This window comes from Chroicocephalus ridibundus, chromosome 1 (assembly GCF_963924245.1).
Source record: "Chroicocephalus ridibundus chromosome 1, bChrRid1.1, whole genome shotgun sequence".
Taxonomy (NCBI): domain Eukaryota; kingdom Metazoa; phylum Chordata; class Aves; order Charadriiformes; family Laridae; genus Chroicocephalus; species Chroicocephalus ridibundus.
Window position 1 is genome coordinate 166,374,728 of NC_086284.1, and position 23,306 is coordinate 166,398,033.

Genomic DNA, 23,306 nt, shown 5'->3' on the forward strand with positions numbered 1-23,306 from the left:
CCAAACAAACATTACAAGTTATTGTAAACAGAAGATTTAGAAAACCTTGTCTCCAAGTGCTGTGAAACAAGGACTGCTTTAACAATTGACCTCCGTCTTCTCTGTGCCCATTTTCATCTCAGTATAAATACATCCATGAAGATTGACATTAAGATCAATTATGCATTTTTTAGAGTTTCAGCCAGCAATTCAAGGATGACAACTTAGGCCCTAATTATTCTTCCTTGTTCTCTCAGATTCTTGAATGCAATCTGTTACCAATGAATTCATACTTACTGTTCGAAGGTCTCCAATGCGCTTTTCAAGTAGCATAGGCAGACCTTCTGGGAGGGCAGGCACCTGCTTGGGTGTCATGACCTGAGAGGTGTAGGCTGCCTGAGTGACATTTCCGTTTTCTCCTGACAGCTCAGATACTGGGCTGCCATCAGAAGTGCCATCAAGCAACTTGTCAAAGTCAATGTCTCCCAGCATCTCCAGGGTACTTTCAGCTTCTGGCAGGAGCTCAGGTTCATTTGTGCTACCAAAAATGGAGAGGACAGGATCATTGATCCTAAGATTCAAGTCAGAGATATCATTTCCTGCACTGAGAGAGGAAGAAGGAATTTTACTAGGGGTAGAGGTTGCAACAGTCACTGGAGGTTTTGGACTAGATTCCTTCTTCCTCATGGCTTCCTTCTCCTTTTGAAATTTACGGATCATGGCAGCCAGAGAGAGCGAGTCTTTATACAATTTCTTTTTCTTCTTTTCAGACTTGTGTGAATTTAAGGCCATTACTCTGTAGAGGAAAAAAATCTCTCATTATGCATATGACTTTTGAGGCCTTAGTAATCTTTAAAAAAAGTCTCAGAGTTTAATATAGTTAACAAATTATCAGGGTGAAGAGGCAAGTACTTTGTGCTTCCATCTTCATACCATTCTATCAACTACCATAAACCTTTGCTGGTCATGTGATTTCATGCTCTCCAACTTATTTATCTTTTGCCAAGTTTTGTACACATTAAGGCAAAGGTTACTTACTTTTAGGTTCTCAATTTAATTATGGAAAACTCGCCACAGTTGTTAAACTCATGGCTGATCTATGCTACTAAAATACTTAAACTCGCCTCTCAAACTCCTGAACAGTGGCAGGTTGCTTTAAATCTAGATACACCATGTACGTTAAAAAATTCATCACTAAGAAATTTGATATGCAGGCTCAGTATCCATATGCTACTTAAACTGAGCATTTTCCACCAATGCATCACCTTGATGAAAATGATCATAGATAAATTTTCAATACCAACTTGAATATTCATAGTAAGACAACTTTCACTCAACAACAGTTTTCTGGAAGCCAATTAAAAACCCCACCACCTTAATCCTTCCATGCTAGCCTCAGAACTCAGGAAAACACAGAGAGTTAGCAAGAAACATGTAGAATAATCACGCTATGTTTACAGATTTCCAGATTAGAAACCAAGGGATAGGAAGTTATTTTTCATTACAAGACATAATTCTTAGCGCTATGTAAGGCATTGGGTAGAACAATGATTGATAATGCTATTCATAAACTCAGAATTTCTTTTGTGTAATTTGTCTTCCCTTGTTATGTTATTCCTTATTCAAAGTTTTAGCAGACAAAAAAAAGGTTACCTTGTAGGACTTATTTGTACAAAACCCCCATGTATTCCAAAACCAAAATCCACTAGCTATCAGTTATAGTTTAAAAAGACAATATTCTGAACAGCTGAGATAATCTTGCTACAGCATGCATCTTGAAATCAAGCCTCACATACAATTCAAGGGTTCATCTAAAGAACGAAACCTACCCCAACTGCTTAGGAACTTTCATTTTCCGAGGCTTCTTCTCCTTTTCCGTCCCTTCATCTTTCCGCTTGCGCTTCTTCATTCCACGATCTTCATTTTCTTTTAACTTTGCTATCTAGATAAAGAGATCAAATAAAGGACAATGATTCTTCCACCCTAAATAAAGGGCTTTTACAGCAAGAAACATTTAGTTTTCCTTACGCTTTCCAATTACATGAAAAATACCTCAATGTGTGTACAGGCAAACAGTACCACTGGATTCCTAGCAGCAAACTGCAGTTACTGACAAGTCTCAATCATTTATCATTTTTAAACAGTTATTGAATTTGGAGTGTTCAATAAGAAAAATACTTCAGGACACACGCAGACTGATGGCCAGTCAGTATAAGCAATGGCCACCTTCGAAGACTGAATACCCCCGTCATCATCTGCTACCACAGTTTCATTGCTGAATATGAAGTTACATAGAATGGAGTATCTTTTCATCAAATTCATCAGCTGAGTCCCCTCACAGGTTCTTGCTGATCCCTAGCTCACCTGCTGGTGCAGGGTAGGAAAAAAAAAAAAGCCTTCACACTGTGCAAACATTATTCAGCAACAGGCAAAACTTCGGTGTGTTATCAGCACTATTTTAGTCACAAATCCAAATCACAGCACCGTAAGGGCTGCTACAAAGAAAGTTAACTGCATCCCAGTCAGATCCAGTACAAGAACACTTAAAATTATGTTAAATGTAAAGAATTAGAGCAGGAAAGGACATCAGAAAGCAAGAATTTCTTGGAATGGCATGGAACTTATGAATGTCACATGCAAGCAATTACATTCGCTTTGATCATAACTTGTCGAAGTACATAGAACAGCACGCTGTTTGGGAAAGACTGTATCTATACTTTTTAATATAGTTATTCTTACAATGCTGAGTTTATTTTAATAGATATTTTGGTTTAAGTATTATTCTGAATATTAGGAACAGTTTCAAATCATGCAAGCTTTGTGCGAAGTTATAAATGGAGTGCTGGAGAATTTAAGTCCTCATCTCATACAGTGAAATTCTTATAAAGTTACAGAATCATCTGTCACTTCAAGATGGATGGACAGGACTTCTTAGCTTGCCTAAACAGATGGTTAGTCTTACAAGACTGGACAGCCTGTGGATATCCTGAGTGATTTCCCAAATGCTAATACATGAGCCACAAAACAGAAGATGCAATAAAACAGTGCTGTGCATCATTCTGCTTTCAGCCTCTTCATCTAAGCCATTCTAAGCATATCAGATATTTCCCAATGTCCACCTAACTTTAGGTTCTGTATAAAAAGCATAATTAAGATCACTCACTTTAGGCGGCCTATGCTTTTTGTCTTCTGCAAAGTCTTCATCCTCTGAGTCAGATGCCTGGCGGAACTGCAGTGTACCAGTGTTGATATAAAACCCTCCATATTTGGTTGTCAGGGATGCGGGAACCAATTCATCATACTGGGCAGAAAAAAAGGATTAGTTTATCGGCATACCTTAATGAGATGAGTATGTAGTTCATCTACCAGTCCCTATACATGAAAAATTATATACAAGTACACAACACAGCTTACTAGAATAGAAACAGGATAGTAATGCTATTGCAAACTTACTAGCCAAGGAACAGAACACTAATATCCCTGGATAACCTTTCTACTTTCAAAGCAAAACCCTTTTTTGGAAAAAAAGGCAGGATTACAGCATTAAAAGTGCTGCGTTCTGAAGGAAATGAGGATGGTCACAGAGGCTTTCTTCCCTGGCCCAGGAAATAAAAAGGCAAGCCCAAAACTTCTAGGTTTTTTTCTTCAATATTCAGTGTCTGAGAGCATATCACATTATGCTAGCTGTTAAATCCCAAGATACATAAGCCATATGAACAATGATTACATCACCTGCCTGTGAGCAACTTCACTTGATTGTTCACTGGTTGTTTTTATCCAGCAAGTAGGCAGGCACATAGTGAATTATTTGTGTTCATCTATGACAGCCTTACAGGCATACCAGCAACTTCACTGGTTGAAAGCAAGTTTTGTAAAATAAAAAAAAAAATAAAAAATATCAAACAAAAGCCAAAAAACCTTGCCTCTTGATTTTAAATGTTAAGTTCCCTACTTCTATTGAATACCCTTCAATTTTTATGAGACAATGTGCTGTTCAAATTACCTTCTGTTAGTCATACACTTTTATCACAGGCCCTTTATGTTATGTGAAAATGATAGCTACAGTTATTTCCAGAACCTATTTCTTCCATATTTTCAAATGGGATGACAGTTTCAACAATCGATGGGAAAAGCCTAATCTATATCAAAATCTTACATAATTGGGTGTTATATCCAGAAGACAGGACTGAAGATAGTATAGATGTTTTCGTAAAATGAGCATTAAAAACTTCTCAGATTATACACTTTATTTCATTAAGACTGCCACAGTTTTCATTAATACCAATCTCCGCAGTGCACTTGATATGTTCGGATGTTCCAACACACACTGCATTTCCTACCAACTCTGACCATAGTGCCCTGCTCAAAACCCTGCTTCTCTTACACAGTTCTCTGAATTTTTTTTTCCTTAAAAATGCTATCCCAGACATGACAAACTTAGCCACAGTATTTCCAGTTTTAGGTGTTGAATATGACATTGCCTCTTATACAAATACCACACTGCTAGGACTTGTTTCATTGAAAGTCACATAGATTCTCACTCTGTTTAGACAGTTTTAAACCACAAAAGGTTTCAAACTCCTACACATTTTATTTTAAAAAGCACTTAGTATTTATGAAGGAATTTCCAAGTTAGAATTACAAAGCTGTATCTCAAAAATACTGAAATCCAAAGACATAGGAAAAGTGGTCAATACTAAATATAGTGGAAGACAATATTAATTCTGTTATTTCATCACCAGCAGCCTCCTCAGAATGACATTCTCCCCCAAGTATTACCAGAAAACTGTTAATCTCTAGGAAAAATCTTGTTAACGGCAAACTCTCAAAAAGGCCGGGAGGATGAATAGATTCATTCCAGCTCTATGCATACGTATCAACAAAGCAAGCAACAGAAGTGTTTGCAAGAGTGCCTTGACAATGCTGTTAGCACTAAGCAGAAGGACAACGTTGTTGTGAATTACTCCAAATTTGAACTACTGGTTTTAGTTTTCAAATACTGAAAATTGTAAGATGGTGAACTTAAAAAGCAAGAAATAGAATTCTGGTATCTATAGTCTGTCTAGAAGCATAAAAGAAATAGAATGCCTGAGACACATACCTGCCAACAAAGATAAGGAAGAAGCATTTAGAAGACCTAGAAAGTGTTATTAAAGTACCAAAAAGATACAATAGCAGTGCAATGACTCAGAATCAATTTCTGCCCTTCTTCTGAAAGGGAGGGTAGGATTTTGACACACCTCGGAGGTATGCACTCTGTCAGAAGAAAAAGTCCATTTTGAGTTACAGCTGCAAGAAATAAACATTTGGTAGCACAGCCAAGCAACTAAGAATTAAGATACTTGAGAAGGAAACAACATGTTTGTTACTTTGAAGTTTGAACCAGCAGGCCTTCCACTGCCTATCTGTTAAGCCAGAATTCCACAGGCTGAATAAATACGCAGTTTTAACTGCCACAACATAACTGAAGACTTGAGATGACCTACGTGAAGGGAACACACACAGTGCAAAATGGAGCATCAGCTAATTTCATTTCCCCCTGCACAATATACTGAAGATAAAACACTTGAAGAACCAAAAAAGTCTGGGCTACCAAAAGGATGAAGACAGGAAGAGGAATTATCCAGAAGAGGAAAACAGTGAATGTATACTTCAATACTTCAACAACAAAGCTGGTGAAAGAGCCTGAACTGGAAACCCATGTGGATTTGATCTGAATAAGTAGTTAGAAATTTCCGGAAGACATCATCTTTTATCTTCCTGGAAATGAAGGCTTAACAAGCAGTACATAAAGACAGAAAGAGAAAGGAAAAGTGGGAACAGGACCTATGAAATACCCTAAGATCATATGAAAGACTAAAGCAAGAAAGCAGGAGAATTTATTAATTGGACAGAGTGAAAACAAAGCGGCTTCCTTGTGGACTTGTCATTCATCTTAAGAGACCAGGATGATCGCACAAAATTGGAGGTGCAAAGTAAACTTGAGAGAGGAGGCTGGATAAGAATTTCAGAGAAATTTTATGTTTTTCCACAGCTCTCGGAGCCAGCTTCATTACATACAAGGAAGACGAAAGGGAAAGAAAATAAATTATTATCCACAGCGTTTAATAGACAGAGCAGGCATTTCCCTTTTGAGCGGACAGGGCGTGAACTGAGTTAGTGAGGTTTGGGCAACACGGGAACAAAACAGAAGAATGAAGTAGTTGCCAAGTTTGAAGAAGAAAGCACAGTCAAAGCTGGGACCATTATCGTAAGTGGAGAACAAATAAAGGGAAACACAGTAAGGACTTGGCTGCAGAGCAGTAAAGAAAGCCCTGGAGAACACACAAGAAAAATTAAGGATTAAAGACAGTCCACAAGTGAGGAAGCCGTGAATCACAGCAGATGATTAGAATGATCAACATGTTATATGGCACAGATCCATAGGAACAGGGCAACCAGAAAGGCAGAATTCATTCAATATACAGATGAACAAATTATCCATTAACAGTCAGCAGGCAAACAAGGTCAGCAAGATGTGGATGTGTAACTTACCAGTTGACATTTCGACAGCTTCTGCAGAGGATTATGAATTTACTCAGATTTTCAAAGACTTTTTTGACATTCAGTTCTCCGTAATCCTTAAGAGAGTTTACTTTTGCCTACTAAAATTTGGTTTGTCCTCAGCCTACTGAACAAGGTATAAGTCAGTGTTTCATTTTATTTTCAACTTATCTAGAACCGGGGCCTGCAGACCACAACGTGCCTAGTACCCCTCCTTCGAGAGGTAAGCTTACTATTTTCTAGTGCCCTAATTGAACAGAAAATTTGAATATGATTGTATAAGATATTGGCAACAGCTAGATTAAACTTAATTTTAAAGTTTCTTCAGGACTCTCAGTTAAAGGAAACATGGCTCTTTCAACTTCTAAATCTTCTGATGAATACGTTTCAAGACGTGCTTTGCACTAGCTTTTTCTGCATATGAAATTGCAGAAATGATCCTATTAAAGAAAATATTTTAAGCCCTTTAAAGTAGTCTACTCTTCTTCATACATTCCGAGATCGAGAATTAAAATTCCCAGACCTAAAAACAGACAAGACTTCATATATGATTGTCATCTGTGAACATGGGTTTGTCCCACAGAAGATTATGGAATCATTCCACAAATAACAAAATAAGACTAATATATTGTCTGATCATCTAAAAGCAGATCAGTGAGTTATTTTCAACTCTTGTCCTTGAGCTACATTGCTATACTTCTAGTGTCATTAATCTAATTAAATGTTTAGATGTGAAAGAATTTAATTTTTTTTTAAAGTTAACCAGTTTCAACTTCATTATTATACCAAGAACAGTGGATTATAGCAATTTAGTTCAAGACCCACAGTACATAACTGGATCTTATATTAATATTGTGTAGTCTTGTGTTCAGATAATTTGACTGCGACCTACCTCATTTAGCTCCCTTCCAGAGAACAACTTATACTATAAAAGTACACATGAAAAGGCTTTTTAACACTTCTATGTTAAGTCCTGGAAATGAGATTTGCTGCAAATATGTCCAAATGTTTTAAGAAGTGTAAGCTGTACATTATTTGTTGTGAAACTGGTATAATTTAGATAAAATTTAGATAATTTTTGTTCTTTGTTCAGTTTATTTTTGAGATGGCTCTAACCAGCTTGGAGGGACTGTTTATTTTTGATCATCAGTAGCTCACTGAATAAAGTCAAGCTACTGAAGATTACATTGTTATGATGAGTATGGTTGCTTCAGTCAAATGGACTGAATATCCATACAGTTCACTACATACTTCAAGATACTTGAAACATAGTTGATCAATCTCTATGCTTCTTAAAGACACAAAGAACTGAAACGTACTCTTTGGCTTTGCTATCCTTTAAGGATAACTTTTAAAAAAAAAAAACCCAGAACTACCTTTCTGAAAAATAGCATAATAAAATATATAATGGAATCTTGAACAAGGTCAAGGGGGAACAATACATTGCTTTTCTAGCCCAAGAAGACATCAAAAAGCAAGCAGAAAGACCTTTCCCATGGTGAAGACATTTCCTTTTCCAAAATGCATAAGCAAGTTGTTTTGTTGGTTTGTGGTGGGTTTTTTTTTAAACCCTGGGGCAAAGGACAGCTGGCAAAGCACAACAGCAAAAAAGCCTAACAGAATACCTGGCTCAGGGTAATCTAGACTAGGACAGGACAGTCACCTAGGAGAATCCTAGTTTAGTAGTCAGGATATCGTAATCTGTCAGCCTACCAGAGCACCTTGAGAGAAGGATCTCTCTCATATATATATAGCCCTGTTTTGTTCTCACCACAGCCACCACCTTTTATCCCCTTCCACCCACCAGTCACCAGAATCAGGCTATTAGCTTAAGTGACCTTCAGTGCTGTGAGATGACATTCTTATTGCCTTGAAAATATTTCAGTCTATGTTAGAAAGTGTATGACCACTCATGTGACCAGCTTTAGCTGTTCAACTCTCTTCTTCTGGAGATTGAGCTCTGACCCACACTGAAAACACAGTTCAGTGCTTTGTTACAAATAAATATGCAACGTATTACTTAACCTCTACAGGTTTCATGTTACAGAATTACTAGAAGATTCTGTAGAAAAAAAGTTACGCTTTCCTTTTCTATTAATTTAACATGAAGAGCAGACTTACCATATATGACACTTAAAGATATGTGCTCATATCAAAGATATGTTATTTTGGCATGTTATAAACACCCCCCCTTATATTAAGAAACATATTATTTGAATATTTTTTTGAAAACACTTGATTTCCTTGTGCTGCTGAAATAAATTCATCTACTCCTGAAGAACAGTTGATCCTAGGCCATGACCTACCCCTCTAGTAGCTCAGATTACTTTGAAAAGTGATTTTGTGCTCTTGAAAAAATTAAATTTCGCAAAAGCAAGAAGTTGCTATACCTGTTATCATTATTATTTCTTAATTATTTACTACTTCTACATTCTTGATGTACACAAATTTAAACAATGGTACTACAAAGACCAGATGTAAGTCTCAGGTTTTTTCAAGTACCTATGCAGATGCCGAGTTTCAGTTTCCCAGTTGTGCCACTGAGGTCATTAGATACATGAGCAGTCCTAAACTACCTGGTTGAAACCTAGGCCAGAACACGGGATTAAAAAAAAAGATATTTAAAAAATTACTTACGCCTTCCTAAAAAAGGATATGATATTTTGCAGAAGGAACAAGAGAACATTACTGTTGCTTTAACAAACATCAGACTTGTTCTGCAAATTCGACTACCTTTGTCCCTCTAGCCATAATAGTTCTTATACTAGAGGACTACTGGGTATATAGTTTAAACATGTCTGTTCTGCATTAAGCAGAACAGTATCTGCTTTATTTGGTACTCCACTTTATCCCTCCTTACCCCAAGATAAAAGCGTAAAAAGCCAAGAAAGAATCTCCTAATTGAAATTTGCCCTTGTATTCACTTCAATGCATCAGGTGCCAACTGGTCTCCAGCTCTACCCTGAAGACACCTGGGAAGCATTCAAGACATCTTTTATTAAAGGTGACATGGCACACTCAGCTACATGAGCACTATACCCCAACCACAGAGATTCCAAGACTGGGCAAAGTGACAATGAACAAGACAGACAGACTGGTAATATAAACACAGAAATTCATAGCCCATGAAACAGCTAGTAAGTGAATCTCTTAAAAAAAAAAAAAGAGCAAGCTTTAATGTGCCCTCATGTATTCAGTGTGGATGGGGTTTGTGATGGAGGTCTACAAAGGCAGCTTGTTCCACCTGAAAAACATAGCAATGTTAAATTTATCTCTCAATTCAACGCGAAAGTATGTTTAATGCTGAATCCTAGGTAGCATTTTTCTGTATAAGCCTCTAACATTGGACTTTGGTTTATAGAGTTTTTTTATTATTTTTTTTGAGACATTTATCTTCCTCAAGCAACAACACTGCTCTCCATAGCTATGCATAAAACAAGCTCCTTTGAGCAGGAAGGATCAATATCAAATTGGCCTAAAACATCTGGCCCAGAACCCCAGAAAAAAGGTAAAAATTGCAATCACCACACTGAGCTCTGCCATTCCCCAAGAAGCTACCATTCATGACCATCAGCACAGCAAGCTCTGCTATTACCCAGATTCTCACTGTGAAAAAGCACCTCGAATATTCAAGAGTCTTGAGCAAGATGTTCTTACTGGCAGTCCATCAGCTCACGTTTTAGATCATAGCAGCAGGAACTCGAGGGGAAGTCAGGGTGGGAGAGAAGAGGATATTAAATATATCACATCTTTAATAAATCTGGAAATTACAAGATTAAGTAAACCAAGTTTATCCTGGAAACATATGAAAACCGTATATCATAACAAAGTTTTTGCAAAGATGAAGCCCTTAAATTATGGAAAGTATTCTAGGGAACCCAGATAGAAAAAGAGCAAATCTTTTACCAATGTGTTTGGAATTACTAAAAATCAACATACAATCCTTGAAAAGCTGTCTTTTAAGAGCGTCTGGGCTCTTGAGGCAAGATGTAGCTCAAGAAAATAAGTTTTAAGTTGAAGTACTTGTTTTGGAGAAACTTTTCATGTATGAGAAGCCATTGGTAGGCTAGTTTTCTCTACTCAACAGCACAGGACTCCTACACAAGTGTTTAGAAGGCTGCTGTGAAACCATGAATATAGCAGACTGGGTTAAAATACTGACATACGGCCCTGGGTGTCTGAAGTACTGAACTGCACGCTTCCCACTGCTCTTGGCATTCACATTTTGCTTCAGTTCCTGTCAGTGTGGCTACCTGGTATCACTGCTTCAAAAGACATCTTGCACTGCTTACAGATTTCTAGGTGGATAGTGCTTCCTCTGCATTCATCTACCCAACATGGGGGAAAGTGCTAGCTGGTCTTTGTTTTGGATGTGCAAGTCTTATTAACTCCGAGTAAGAGAAAACGGCATACTTTTTCACTATGGACCATATATTACTTCAGATCCCTGTTCCATATTACATTGCAGAAAGCTGAGCACTGTATTACCCTGGAATATCTATCTATATAAAGCTTACATTGTCAGGAAGGTATCGACCAAACAGACATTCGGAGGTCATCACAAGAGTCAGTTGTCCTGACAAACGAGGCTGATATGCGCATGCATGCATGCATGAAGAATAGCGGAAGTAGAAATTTGCAGGAATACCATTCCACAAAGAATGTCATTCTGGGCAGTTTATAATAGAGCAAAACCTATTTTCAACATCAAAGCAGTGGAAACACTGAGAAGGGACAGCTTTCTTTGCAAGTTATGAACGTTCTGTGTACTACTACCACAGAGGTCCACTAAGATAAGTAAGATTAGGACTTGCCATCAGACTAACTGCTACATAGTGGTTACAAACAATAGTAAGATGGCCTTGATTTACATTTTTTTCCTGGAATTAAGAGTTCACAACCCACTGACTACAATCAAAATGCTCAACCCAAAAATATCCACTGTATAGACTGAAGCATGGATTTCCCACTTGCCTGCAATTGCATTCAGAGAGGAAAAGCCGCTTCTTCCAAACAGAACTAGCTCAAAATTTTCCAAGGAGGACAGTAAGGTAAAAAAACTGAATAGCACACATACCAGATACATCCAGAGCAAACAGCAACCTGTAACCATATACTTATTCCTGTAAGAGGAGACAAGTCTGAAGGAAGACGGGAGGTAGGAATTGACTGTAATAAGTACCCAAGAACCTTTCTCCAACATTTTCCGTTAGTTGACTTCACACGTGACTCCACTGAATTGCTCTTCGAGAACCCTTACTTTTCTGTGTTCAGAAGCCACAAGGACTTTGATGGCCTTAATGCAGCCACGCTGCTAAAGTCTTTACTATGCTGTAAGAAAGTACCAATTCTTTCCAGAGTAAACAATGAAATCAATTCTGTAATAATCTCATGCATGGTTTTCATTTTCACAGAAGTTAAACAATGCCAGTCTAGCCTACTAAACAGCCCAAAATTTACCCTACATCCTCAAAGGGCAGGTACCAGCACCCTTTGAGGAGTCTGACAGGAAAAAAAAGAAAAAAAAAATCTCTTTGCTTAGGAGAAGCTTCCTTCTATCAGCACCTTCCAAGAACCTTCCTCCAGAAAAGCATATCCTCTACTTTCCTGTAGTCCAGCCCCATCAAAATCCATTACCTGAGAATCCTGCCATTAGCAGATTCCTTGCAGTTGACCCTGATCCCTGCCCTCAAGAAAAAAACAAGCAGAACAATTGCCCTGCCTGGATCCTTGGAGGACCCAAATGCTTTGTTATCTATGCTATTTGTTATATATGCATCTATGTTACATGTACAAAATTGGAAATGGATCCAAAGGAAGCAGAATTCCTTAACTCAATTACAGTGCCTGCTAAAAACAGACTTAGAGCTTTATTGGTTTGATTTCTTCAACAGCATTTGATAGCACTACCTCAAAAACTGTTTTCTGAGCTAATGGCTCAAAAAAGCTATGTAATAAATCTGTTTCAGTGACAAAGAGCTCAGCCTTACTTTCACACCTGTGGCAAGAAAAAGAACTAAAATTCTAAGGAAGCTTTCAATTATTTTTTTCTGAGATAGAAGGGGAGACAAGACAACAGCAATCCTGGAGCAATTCAAGAGGCGCTCATACTCATTTTTCAAGAGATCGTGCCCAGGATATTAGAGCTTTTTACATGTAAGGAAGTGTACCTTCCAAAAAGAATTTAAGTCCAGGCTAGACCTGGCTCTGATATTTCTCAGGGTACATGGTGATTTAATAGCTGGCCATACAGAAGATGAGCAAGCCACACACGTATATTTTCTTTCTGAACACTTTGCATTTGCATCTGAGATGGAATGAGAGGTTTTGTCGAACTTAACTCCTACGTTACAGGACCCTTAAGCTCTGCAACAGCAACTTAAGACAGCAGCTGGCACACTGCATTTTTAATTCTTTTCTATATAGAAATGGGGATAAAAGCAAAACAGAGATAGCAAAACAGACTCACGAGTCTGTATTTATAATGCAGACACAAGGCATAATGATTTGTTCAGGAGAGCAATCTTTAGAGAATACACCATTCTCCCCAGTAGCTTCCATAGCTACCACATGATGCAACCATCCGGTCCTCTAACAACTGCCTTTTGTATGTTCTCGCAAGGAGTCTGGCAAGAGATACCAGAAGCAAACGCTCCTGCAAATCTAATAGATCTGCTGCTGGTAACAAGAACAGCAATAGAAGCAGGCACAGTATGAGAAGTACTAATACGCCCATAGACGTTCAACCCTGCTAGACTCACATATATCTTCGATAGAGACCTGTACTATGAGTACTGAAAGTTATCCAAATCATGTATTGGATCTGTGATAGGTCACAATAAATCCAGAAAAACCAAGATACAACTTGGGTCCTGTATCATAAAATTTGAAAACTGAAGATGGTTAACTTAACATTGAGAAACCAGGTAAGCCTATAGGCTCAAGTGGCTTCTCAGCAGGAGCGATGCACATCTTTTCTTACTGAGCTGAAGATCAGAATCTGACCTTTGGAAAGGACGTAGCAAGGCTTAGGCCCCAATATTGTTCCAGCAGCACAACCAAAAGTTGAGGGATAATGACAGGACAGTTTAATATTGTCAAGGTCCAGATTAAAATTTTAGTTGAACAAGAAAAGGGACAAATTAATACAAGCTACAATAAGCATCTACAGCAAACTCACTTTTCACACAACTTATTCATGCGCCTTCAGACCTACTTCAAAAACTAACAATACACACAGATGAGCTCAGGCTGCTATGCACTGTGGTTAACAGATGAACTTCTTTTGTTCAAGAAGGTATCAGTTCTGCAGCACACCTTCTGTGCACCTCACACAGTTCTTAAGAGCAATATTCGTTGCAACATCTGTCTGCTAGTAGCCTCACAGCTCAGTATTCATAGAAGCTCTTTCCAAAGTGTTATTAATTTCCCAGATCTGCTACTACATTCAAATGGAGGCTTGACATAATGTATGCTAAGCAATGCACTTCACTTCTGTGCTTTTCTTACTCTTTTCTCAACTTCTTTTCACCTTTCCTCTCCCACTCAGACTTTTAGCTCCCTCCTCTTCAGAGCAGCACATCGTTGCTGCTTTGTTCAGTGTCACTGAGCAGTGGAGGAAGTTGAAGGCTGGCTAAAGTGTCAGGTGTTTTTTCCTGTTTTGTTTTTTTGTTGTTGTTTTTTTACTTGACTAAACAGTGCATCTACTTCTATCTGACATCTAATAAAGGAGAATTATAGAAGGTCTCCAATCTTTTATATCATCCACTCTCTCTTCCAAGCTTCTTCCTCATTGTCATATTTTAATATATCACCTGTAAGTTATCTTCAGATGCCCTCTTATAAACCTCCTGATACTGCCTGCCCCTAACTAATACCTTTCTCCTTTACCTCAAGATGTGTTTTCATTTCTGAAACATATTCAGACAAAATAAGCTGTAATATCCAAGCTGCTTTATCTAAATTTTTTTTCAGACATATTTGGTGAATGTTTAAAATAACAATCCTATTCTTATTGGGTTTTAAGAGCAGCATAGCTTTCTGATCTAACGCAGGAAATACAACACTAGCGATCTACTAATAATCCAGACAGCTAGTACAAGAAACTAAACAGAGCCAATGTAATTTCAGTCCACAGTAAGTGAAGGGTACAAAATAAAAAGAATTTAATTTCTAAAGCTGGAAAATTATGTGATATAGCAATAGCTTTCTTTATTCTTGCAATGCATAATCATATCTGAATAAAACTATAAATTTAATCATTCATTGGATTCACAAATTAGTATGCCCTTTGGATCCATAGCAGTTATACATGGGCACAAAGTATTTTCCCCTTACCTTTCTTCTTTATAAAAAAAAAAAAGCATTGTCTTACTTCTTCTTGCTGCTTTGATGAGGCTTACTTACCGCTTCAGAATTGTCAATGAAAGGGTCCGTTTCATCATAACCATAACCTATATCAATTAGATCCTGCAGGCGGTCCTTCCGATGTTTGTGGGGCTTTCCACCCTGAAAACAAAGCAAGCATTTTATGATTTGGGAAACGGGAAGCAATGTACTAAAGTTTACAAACCATAAGGCACTGGAGGGATGATCATTCAGGGAATTAGAAGTTTTGCTTTCTTGGATGCTTGCTTGAAGGTGGTCTAGATGACTAATAAAAACTTTTACACAGGAATGAGTTCTGGCAAACATGCTCTACTATAGCCTCACCAGAATCATCCCTGAAAGGTGTCCGCTAGCCACCTGGTTTCTGCATGACCGAGATCTTCCTAACATTTCCTATTTAGAGATGTTTCACTGTCCTGTGTTTTTAAAATACAGCAATAGGAGGACTGGGATAATTTAGAAAGTGTTTACTAAAATAAAGTTTTTCATTATGTCACAGAATCAATATGAAGGAAAATACTGATAGTCTAGCATTCAGTAAAGTGTTTTCCCACACAAGATGGATTGCTTCTATACAGAAAAGCAAGGCCTAAGTCAAAAGAGAAAAATATTGATCTGTTACTTGCAGGTATGGTGTCTATGAGTTTAAGAAGTTACAGCATTCATATGACATAACTGAAGAAAACCATATTAAGATAAAATCCTTTGAAATGCAAGAACCGTTACCTCAGTTGATAGGACTGGACATGAACTGGTTAGGTAACTTAAAAGCCAGAAGCTGCATCACTGACAGTGAGCTCACTTACCTCCAGGAGACAGTAAACTTCATTTTAACCTGCAAGTACTTCTCATCTTAAAGTTCCATTATTAAGTCAAGTAAAAACTCACACCCAGCTCAAACATTCAGGGAATCTAAACTTATGATTATACAAATGGGAATCTGCTTAGGACACAAGGCCTAGTTTTCTGACTCCTACATATTGTCAAAATTGTCAATAGAAAAGTCTTAAAAGATAGAATTCCCCAAAAGGCACCACCTTCGCTAAAATGGTAACCAGTGTTCTTCCATGAATTCAAGAAAACTTGCTCTTGAAGTTTCACTCCTGTAAGCATGTTTATTATGAGTCTTTTCAGTTGTGACATACAGATATCACAACCCACTTGTTACTATGAGTATGCAGTGAATGTTCAAGGGAGGTTTCAGGTCTTTTATGATAAGTGTAAGCATCTGAACACCTCCATTTTAACAATATTTTGCAAGAATTTGAGTTTGTAACAAAGTAAAGTATGCGCTCTTGCAAGCAAACAGGAATTTCTCAAGTATAATTAAATAAATGCAACAGCCCCAAGAGAAAACTCTCAAAAGTAAATTCTGTTTTCAGTTCAGGTTTTCAAGCTATATTCCAAGCCTCAGGTTTCCAAGCTAAGTATTCCTAACCTTTCCTATCATCCCTATCATCCCCTACAGTCACTCATCCGGTAGAACATCTGAATGTTCCCAAAACATGCAGTACTTTTTTTTTTTCCCCTTTAAAAAAGTTTGAATGAGAGAAGAAAAAATCTTAGAAAAACAAAGGTAGCACTTAATAATTCCATCTGAACTCCAGTGCAAAAGCTTATGTAATTCTTATGATTCTGACTGAGGCACCAGGAGACTGTCTGAAGAATGACACAAATTCATCCCATGAGTTTATGCTACATAAATGATCTCACTAATGTGTAATGCAAACCACCTCAGTACCACATCTCCTGCTAAGCCCAAGTAACCATCAACATCCTCGTTTGTGAGTCCAAAATCCTTTTGCAGCAATGGCTGTCCTATCATTCTATGACTCCAGTGTATGGTCATTAAAAAAAATTTTAAAAACTCTCAATATATTCTGACTGCCTGTTATTCATAAAAACATACTACAGATATGGAACAAAGTTACTAACAAAAAGGAAGTCTCATAATAGCTGAATGAATAAAAGCAGGATTAAAATAGTAACCTGTATTCAGGCATATGAAAATATCTGAACCTTTGTATGTATAGTTAGAGAATTTCCTTCAGGCCTGGTTCTACCCAGTTATGTTTAAGGAAGTGTGTTGAAAGTCCATATGGTCAAGATGTTAAGGATGCAAGACCACAGAAGAACTGAACGAATTATCTGCATCAGTGTTTACTATGCAGCAGTTCAGGGAAGTTTTACCACTGAAGCTTTTCATCTTTCACAAAAGAATTCCTCCAACCTTTCTGTCCCAGCACATAAGCAGTCATGATATTACAGCAAAGATGTCTAGTTCCTCAGGCTGCAAACAGTATTCACACAAATATTCAGAAAACTCAAATATGAGTTCAACAAATCAACTGTAGCATATAACCTAAGGTTTAAACAACCTTTGCGCAACAGGACTAGAAAGTGGTAAATACAGTGCCAATTTTTGAAGAATCTTTCAAGGGCCACAGCAGAGTCCATAAACCAGCAAACCTGATCTCTATATTGGGCAAGTTAATAGAAGTTATAAAGAATGGAAACAGCAGGAATAAGAATATACATTCCAGAGCAGAATTTTGGTAGAAGGAAGCAGTACTTCAAATACTTGATCCAAAAGTCCAAAGATCTTTTCAGACAAGAAACTCTTGTGGGATAAAAGGGTAGATCCACTCAAATTAATGTCTGGTTTAAAGCTAGGAAAGAAAGGGTAGGAATAAATATTTCAGTTCAGCAAAGAAAGCAATCAGCAAAATCAACAAGGAATATGTATTCATTCATCTTTAGAAGTAACAGAGAGGGATAACAATTGGAGGGGGTGGGGAGGACAGAAATTACTGAGGACAGTAAAGAAAAAAAAAAGTCAACTAAAGAATTACCAGAAGACCTCACAGTTGCTCTGAACTTAGTATGATAAATCATTGATTGAATTCAGTATGAACAGAAGCAAGGTAATCCACACAAAGGAAGTACAACCCGAACAAGAAAAAAATACGGCATGCTCCCAATTTGTTATGCTGCTCAGGATGCACTGGAATTGTTACACAGTTTACGACATTTGCTCAACTATCGGAAGTAGTCAAAAAAGAAAAGAATTGGGACTTATGAAAAAAAGGAACCAGGAACAAAACCAGAAGTCATCATTATATCATTGATAAATCAGGGCATCCTACCATTAATATCCTTTCACTTAAAAAAAGAAATTAGAACAAAAAAGGGAACAGTAAGCCAACAAGGATGTTTAAAGGTAATAAAAACCACCGCTTCTGTACCATAACAGAATGTTAAGACACTTCAGCTGGGGAATGAAAGGGATGAATTTAGATGATAGCATCAGAATCACATTCAGCACGTGGAAGAACAGGAAATATTTCCCTGTTTCTTACAATACAGAAATTATGGAGCATCAAGTAGGCTCATTGGGTTTAAACACAAAGTATGTTTGCATAAAATCATTTTGGTTGGAAGAGACCTTTAAGATCATCAAGTCCAACTGTTAACTTAGAACTGCCAAGTTACCACTAAAAAGTGTCCCTCAGTGCTACATCTACACATCTTCTAAATACCTCCAGAGATGGCAGCTCAAGTACTTCCCTGGGCAGCCTGTTCCAATGCTTGATAACCCTTTCAGTGAAGAAATTCTTCCTTATATCCAATCTAAACCTCCCCTCGTGCAACTCAAGGACGTTTCGTCTTGTCCTGTCACCTGTTAGTTGGGAGAAGAGATCAACCCCCACCTCACTACAACCTTTCGTATGACAATCATCATGGTATTCAGTGTCACAGAACACAACGCGAAATTCAGTGAACTCAAAGTGATCTGGCAAGTATGTCAGAAAGCTATACGAAGGGTAAACGCACAGCCTTTGGTTTTGGGAGAAATTAAGCCACAGATTGCTAGACAGGCACACCAAAATAGTATCAATGCACATTTACTTTAATATCTCATACTTTCAAGTATGAGATTCCACTGGTGTCAGAGGACTATGCTACCATCGATTAGATAGACTTTTGTTTTGATCCAATAAAAATTCTTACATTATGTACAATATCATCTGAGATTCAATATCATGTTTTTACAACAGTGTTTGATTTTGTCTAGAGAATAATAGTCATCAAAAGAATGAAAATGGAAACCATTCAGAACAGATTTTTATGCTGGTGTTTAAAATATGCAGCAATTGCAAAAAAGTTCTGAATAATCAAGTAAACAAACAAATGGTACATTAGCTTTATGCATCTTGTTTTACAAAAATATATTTATTCATAGGCTTTTTCTTAGTATCTGCAAGATACAGCCAATATTGTACTGATTTGATTATGAGTACAGGAATTTATCTGAAAATAAGTAAAGAGTCTTCAAGGAAGACCGTTCTTCACATACCAAATTTTTCAGAAGTACTGCCACACGTGCTATGATTAAAAAGATTGCCTCCATTTTAAATTGATATACATAAGTAATACCTAATTAGTGTAAGGAGGATGTAGTACTTCCTGCAAATCTGAAAAAAAACTCTACTTGTTTCTCATACAAACAGTGATTACTTTTACGCTAAAGCGCTGTTAAGAGAAGAGGAGAATGGGTATCTACTTCACAGCATCCCTGCTGTATGCAGTTTAAGCTAAAGGGGTGAGCGTCTCACCACAAGAATCAGAAGATGGCTGAGTGTTGTCAGAACATGAGCAACTGTACTGAGTCAGTGTAGAGAGATGCAATTCCTCTGAGCACGGATGGTAAGTAGAGAATGATAGTTCTTTTATTGGAAGAGAGAAAGGACAGGGAGTACCTAACAAGAACTATTAATCCCTCGCCACCCTCCATGCTTAGTGGCCCTAACCTAATAAGTTTTTCTTTATATAGAAGACATTCCCCTTCCAGGAATTTTGTGGGGCTGAGAGGCGTAAGGTATGGCAGAGAATGAGAGAAAGGCAAGAAATCAGAAAAGCAAATAGTAAGATACACATACATCATTAATTTAAACTGTTGTAAAATTGTTAGGGTTTGTTACCTACTGCTTTCTAGTATCTATTTGCCCTTTTTTATGACTACTGAGCATTGAACTCAAGTTTTCATAAGTCTAATAACACCGCGTTTTGTCCATATGTATACATGTTTAGCTTTGATGTATGCATAAATATATATGTAAGATTAGATTGCTTCCACTACCACTCCCTCCTACATATATTGCTCTACATGTTCTACACTGACTTTCATCTGCTGTAGTGAAGCAACTTGTTTCAGGACATTATAATACAAGTTAAGGATTTTATGTACATGAGTTTTCTAGAAAAATACAGTTGAAATATTTTTCTCTCACATTCAAAAATTAATTTACCATTCAAATGAAAAGCAAACAGCACTCTGGAACCGCCTTCTCAATTCACTGGGTATATTGGGTTCTTTTAACCCCTCCACAAAAGATGAAAGTTGTTCTTTTCAGTTTAAGGACTTATTTTGTTATGTATCACAGCTAACATACCCTGAAATAGTAATTACTTCTACAGAATGTATAGACCAGGCTCTCAAGAAATCTGCCTTTGCCAGAAAAAGAAAATCCAAATAAATTGGACAAGAAAGATTATAATATGTATATTAATAGCAAAAGATACAAATGACTGCTCGTTTCCCTTCTTTATTACTGAGGTGCTCTATTAGTAATCCAGAATATCAACATGCCTAAGCATGATGATGAGTTTTGATTGCCAGCTCAGAATTAATTACCCAACCCTACCCATATGAATTCTTAAAGACCTGTTTGGGTGTGGTTTTAGTCAACATTTTCTGATTTCTACCTTCGTTTATTAGTGAAAGCCTCTTTATGTTACTGCCCAGTGTGTTCAAGTCATTCATGCTACACTTTGAGGAATCAGCAGAGTATCTTTAGGCAACTGGCAGCTACAAGATAAACTCGTCAAGCAATGACCTATTTTCAACAATAACTTCCTATGGAAGCATTTCAAAGTAGCCAGGAATTCATCAAGATTCATCCGTATTTAGCCCAAACAGAACACTTGTTCAATAGTGCACAACAGCATTACATAAAAATTCTTTCCTCTGGCACAGTATTTATCATTAATATTGACCTGCGTCTATTACGCATTTGTATTTATATAGGAAGCTTTTCCAAGAATAGCTTCACAAGCTATAACATCCTATAGACAAATCTATTTAGCAGACTTGTCTAATAAGCTTGTAGCAGCTTCAAGCTACTTAAATGAAATATAATGAGACAGTCAGCTCCGAAATGTACAGAAGTCATTTGACACTACATTAGCAACCCTATTCAGGAATAAAACCGATGTTAACATCTCTACAGCATCATAAGTTATCGCTATTAAATATTTGTATATTTTAATACAGGTACAGTAACTCACATATTTTGCCTCGAACTTCTTGGCTAGCATTTCTACTTCATGCCGCTCACGTTGTTCATCACTAAATGGATCTTCCGGATGAACCGATTTCTTCTGAAAAATGAAGAAGTTAAATATTCATCCCATAAGAAACACACAGTGCATCTAATAAAAAACAATTAAATGTTAATAAACAACGTCTGATGACTGAGTGGTCGGAATTTATACTGAGTCCAAATACTTACGTTATTCTCTAAGAATAAGTTTGACTTGTTCAGTTACTTTTCTTCTAATGAGAACACAAACAGCAAAGTTAAGAGAAAGACTCTGATTTATATTTTCCCAAGCATTCCACTACAACCTCAACTGAAAACGTAAACATAAAAGAACCATGGTCATTTGAGGTTCAAAGAGAAAGAACGCTCTCTAAACACAACTCCTTTTCATTTCTGCTTCCACTGGTGCCTCTTATTGGTGCTGTAATCCCTCTAGATACAATACACAAGATGTACCTGGTACGCTAATCAACAGGGAAGCAGCCAGAAGACTAAAAAGCTCAGGAAGTTAGAGACATAACTAACATAACTCCTTTAACTCTTGTACTGTTATTTTTTCTTCAGATAATTTCAGTAATCATAGCATGAATTCCACAAGATTGACACTATGGCAGCCATAATGACAATACTGATTTAATATTCCAGCTGTAGAAATAACCAGGAAGTACTCCCCCTCTTTTTTTTTGTTTTGAGAAAGAGGTTTTCACTGACACAAAGTCAATGAGCAGTAACCAAGGGTATACGTAGTGCTTTTTTATGGAAATAAGGTATGGCAGAAAGATAGGTCTGCCTTCTTCAAATTAGAATTCACATAAAATATAGTAATTGTTGGAAGGGGCGGGAAGTACTAGGATGCTAAAATATGGTGGAATGGAGTTCCATTTTACAGAACTTCATGGAGGTCAACTAACTTTACTGCACAAGGAGCACTCATCAATGAATAAATGAGGGTTTATGGTAGACTAAGTCAGAAGAAAACACAATACTAAGTTCAGAAAATCAAGATCCTTCCTCCACAGTACGAAAAGGCAATATAGTGACTAAATGGTGACCAAATAATGACAAGTATCAAGACCAATGTAATGAGGAAGGTAAGCTGAGCAAAACTGCAAACACCACATAATTAGCTTACATTTTCTCAACTGGGTACTTAAAGAAAAAATTAATAGAGGTTATAGTTAATCCTGAAACATAAGTTTAAGTTACATATGTATTTCCTGCAGGCATAATTAAATACAAAATACAGCTCAATTCATGCAACACCGTTTTCTCTACTTTTAGCTGGGAAAACTTATTCTACATCTTCTGCTAGGCAAATGTTGTTCGTTTTTTTTTAATTGTGAAACGAGACAAGGTCGAGGCCAGAGGTCAAGCACAATTTAGTACTTAAGCATTAACTTGCCTCTCTCCTAACTCTCAAAGCTGTAGCTGACTATTACTTTGATTAGTTAAGCCCTGTTGGAATCTCAAATTCAAGCAAGTTTTAGTTTTGACAGTTTCTGAGGGCTCTGATGGACAGCTCTCAGACTTTGCAGTAACTTTAAGACATTACTACTTCAACACCTTTACAAACTGCTCAACAGAAGCCAACTTGGGCTTTTGGCTCACCCGCTTTGAGTTAGGTTTTACACACCAAACTTTAATTGCACCAACAGAAAAGGGAGCACACTTTCACTTTGGCCAGTTTTTAAGAGGCAAATAAACTCTTCAACCACACTAACCCATTACTCACATCCAAAAACTTCACATAAATAACTCCTACCAAAAGATGAACTCTATCAACAACCCTATCATAGGATGCTCTCTTTATCAAGGAAAAAAAGAAAAAAAAAACAGGATGAAGACAGCATGAGTTTCTAACATAAACATTTCCACTAGCTTCTGATTCAAGCTAGAAACTCAAATTTGGAATTAAAAAAAAAAAACCAAAACAGAAGTTGCACTCATCCTGTCAAATAAGTTTTGGTGTTCTCTACGATTTCATTAAGAGACCTGTTAAAGCAATGTTCAAAG

At 37.2% G+C, this 23,306-nt stretch overlaps 1 protein-coding gene and 1 long non-coding RNA gene across 4 annotated transcripts in view; one reads left to right on the top strand and one right to left on the bottom strand.

The window, feature by feature from the left end:
- UBN2 (ubinuclein 2) overlaps positions 1–23,306 on the bottom strand; it is a 51,380-nt gene that overhangs the window by 24,964 nt on the left and 3,110 nt on the right. Inside the window, exons 2-6 of one of the 3 annotated variants that reach the window (XM_063322588.1) lie at positions 21,259–21,351; positions 14,929–15,030; positions 3,143–3,280; positions 1,809–1,921; positions 277–517 (exon numbers count right to left, since the gene is read on the bottom strand). In XM_063322588.1, the coding sequence (XP_063178658.1) occupies positions 277–517; positions 1,809–1,921; positions 3,143–3,280; positions 14,929–15,030; positions 21,259–21,351 (687 nt within the window). Of the gene's footprint in view, positions 1–276; positions 776–1,808; positions 1,922–3,142; positions 3,281–14,928; positions 15,031–21,258; positions 21,352–23,306 lie in introns of all 3 variants that reach the window. The other 2 variants (XM_063322587.1, XM_063322586.1) reach the window with 2 other exon arrangements.
- LOC134509916 (uncharacterized) lies at positions 6,528–21,378 on the top strand. The gene is made up of 3 exons (XR_010069444.1): positions 6,528–6,745; positions 9,460–9,526; positions 21,245–21,378. It is a non-coding gene; the product is annotated as an uncharacterized LOC134509916 (long non-coding RNA).